The 3,110-nt window shown below is 27.1% G+C and overlaps 1 protein-coding gene across 1 annotated transcript in view; it reads left to right on the top strand.

Annotated features, from left to right (window-relative positions):
• LOC106680449 (uncharacterized) overlaps positions 1-3,110 on the top strand; it is a 20,812-nt gene that overhangs the window by 10,209 nt on the left and 7,493 nt on the right. The window contains exons 2-4 of the mRNA XM_067047663.1: positions 1,339-1,530; positions 1,605-1,744; positions 2,494-2,638. Of these exons, the coding sequence (XP_066903764.1) occupies positions 1,339-1,530; positions 1,605-1,744; positions 2,494-2,638 (477 nt within the window). The remainder of the gene's footprint in view (positions 1-1,338; positions 1,531-1,604; positions 1,745-2,493; positions 2,639-3,110) is intronic.

Raw genomic sequence — 3,110 nt, 5'->3', positions numbered from 1 at the left:
CATATATATATATAATTCACAAAGCCTAATAAAAGAAGAAATGATTAAAGTATGGTTCCTTGGTGTTGTCAAAGACATCTTCATGGAGAGAATCATATAGGGAATGGGAACAAGACGGGAAAACTTCATTTATATATTTTTTGCAGAAAAGTGTCACCTTTTATCACTTATTTTATTGTTTTACCTCTATTGCATGAAATAGAAATCTAGTGTCACTAATTGTTCTATATCGGATTGGATATAAATAACAACAGTATTTTTTAAATATTAAAACATAAGACCAAAAACAATTAAAACTGAGACATTGGAAGGGAAGGATGCAGACAGGAACAGAGAACACTAAAAAGAAGTGATTATCGTTTGTCGGAAAATAGTTTATTATAACATTAAATATTACAATAATTGATATTCACTTAGTATAAGTTAAAAGGTGACAATTATTTCCCCTCTTATAATATTTAAGAGGCGGTAATTTATTTCTTTATTGATAAAGAGATCGGTCGCCTCCGGATCTAAACCTAAACAAAGAAATAATTTCCCGCCAATTCGGCCGCGGAGCAAATATGAAGTGGTACTGTTGGTTCAATTATAATTTTTGTACGGTTATTTATTTTTAAAAATTACAATTTTATATAAGCTTAAATTATTTTTATATTTGTGGTCTAAATTTTTATTTCAAAAGCCATAAACTTGAATTTGAACAAATGTTTTACTATATTTACTACAGTTGAAATTTTGATTGGTTATTTCTAAATGAAAACAATTATATCATTCATGTACTTGATTAAATTTATAAAAATATTTCCAGGGAATGATTATTTAAAGTTGAATAAAAAGTTATGTTGGCAGCTGTGTAGATGAACAAATGTCCATGACGCTTTTGGTTTCAAGAACTAGCGTGGGTTGTTTTTAACCGATGTGTGTTACTGCTATAAGAGTAGTATTTGGCATTTCTTTCACTGTCCTATTTAAAGGTATGTTACAGTAAAAAAAGTGAGGTTGGAGTTGACTTTTATTTTTTAGACTTATTAAGTCTTTAATTTATTAAATTTAACCTAATTTGTAAACAGACATTTTAATACCTTTTCTTAATTCTATTATTACTGTTTAATTTTATTGTTTACCATTTATTAATTTTTTTTGTGATAGTTTGTGGATTCGATAATCTCCTTTAATCACAACAGTTTATTTGTCCACAATTAAATTGCATGACAGAGTTAAGAATTGTGGCAAATTTCTAAAGATCTATCTGGTAAGTTAATTATTGATTACAGATTGTATTTGATGTTTTTTTATTCTACTTTATTTTTATTAAGTTATGTGTGATGTAAATTTTAGCAAGAAGATAGAATCGTTCCTATCAAAATGTTCAGTTTTCCATTTTCTAATGCCGGAGGTTCCTGTTTTGGAAAGAATCATTCTCATCAAGGGAGATTTGTTAATAGGATTCCTGTCATTAAAGATGAACATTTTGCTGTAGTAGATGGCATCCCAGTTAGGAAGCTCTTTGTGGGAAATCTGAGGCCACTTGTATGTACAATGAGATTATCATGGTATATTCATAGTATGCATCAGGTGAACTAAGATTATTATTTTTTTTTCAGATAATGAAAAGACAACTTGTGTTGTTATTTAGTACCTTTGGGAACATAGTTGATGTTTCCATTGCAAGGAAAACAGATACAAAATTAAACAAATCCAGTTTTGGATTTATCACTTTTGAAACTCCAGTTGAGGCTACTCGGTATTTATTTTAATTTTTCCTGATATTGGTTGTATCTAATACCAAGAATTATTGTTTATTTGAAGATTAGTGGTTGTCAGTTATATATCTGATAAGTTTTAATCTCCTTGATTTTCAATGTATTGCTTCTAAAATTATTTGCGTTTTTAATCACTCATACAAGTACTAAGTTAAAGAAATAAATTGTCATTTTATTAACTTTTTTTTTTGGTCAAGTACAAAAATTCAATTTGTATTCTTTCTGTTCATTTTGTTTTACAAATCTTGTATAATGGCAGATCATTGATCTATTCATATTTTTAGTCGTGCCTAGCTCAGTAATTGATGAATATAATTATTTTGTAATATTTAGGAATGAGATTTAGTGTTTCTCATTTTTTAAAATATTTTATATTTCATATAATTGAAAATAATTTATTTTATAATCCTTCTGCTCTTGATTTTGCAATTAGGACTTGATATGCAGGGGTTAAGTGAGAACTTGATCAGTATCTACACTTAAAAAACTTTTCTTTCTTTCTTTTTTTTTAATCTCTTATGTGCAAGTTACTAGAATCTAGAGATTTGCCTATAAACTTTTAGTTAGTGAATATGTGTCTAAGAAATGCTAGTGTTTATATAGTAACTATTTAATTTAATGTTCACCTTTCCTAATGATATTATCTGCAGGTTTTAACTGTTATACTGTTACCTACTTTTAATCCAATAATTGTATTTGTTCACTTTAACTTGTGTAAAATTGTTTTTAGAGCCTTGAAAAACAGACACAGTTTGTATATATCAAACCGCAAAGTTCATGTCTTTCCGGCAGATAGCTGGCATCAACCTATTGAACTTCCTAATGGTGAGATACTTTGGGATAGAAGAAAAGGACAAGCTGATGTTGAGGATGAAGTAAGCCTGATAAAATTTATTATTCTGTAAACTTTATTTGTTTCTTCAATTATCATTCTAAATTACTTTCTAATTATGATACACACATTGTTCTAAGGTAACATTATATTGAAATAGTACTAGATATGATGCTGTAATATGATATACTATAAGTTTCACCCTCTTTGTTTTGATACTTTAATAATTTTGATAATATCTCTTTCTTTTTTTTTGGCAAAAAAATAAAACAAAAGAATAGCATTCATTCTGGATAAAAAATTAATTGATAAATAAACAGAAAATTCTTAACTGTTATGTTCATTTCTAGTCTAATCTGAATTTTTATAATCTATTTATGTTCTTTTTTTTTTTCCCCTGTGTGAGTGGCATTGGTTTATTCCATACATCCAAAAATTAATTAACTATATTCTATTTGTTAATTAACTATACACTATTTGTTAATTAAGTATATTCTATTTGTTAATTAACTATA

The sequence above is a fragment of the Halyomorpha halys genome, unplaced genomic scaffold (genome assembly GCF_000696795.3).
Source record: "Halyomorpha halys isolate HHAL.00 unplaced genomic scaffold, Hhal_1.1 Scaffold262.1, whole genome shotgun sequence".
NCBI lineage: Eukaryota > Metazoa > Arthropoda > Insecta > Hemiptera > Pentatomidae > Halyomorpha > Halyomorpha halys.
The sequence above is the reverse complement of the archived record's forward strand: the minus strand, read 5'-3'. Positions and strand labels throughout refer to the sequence as shown.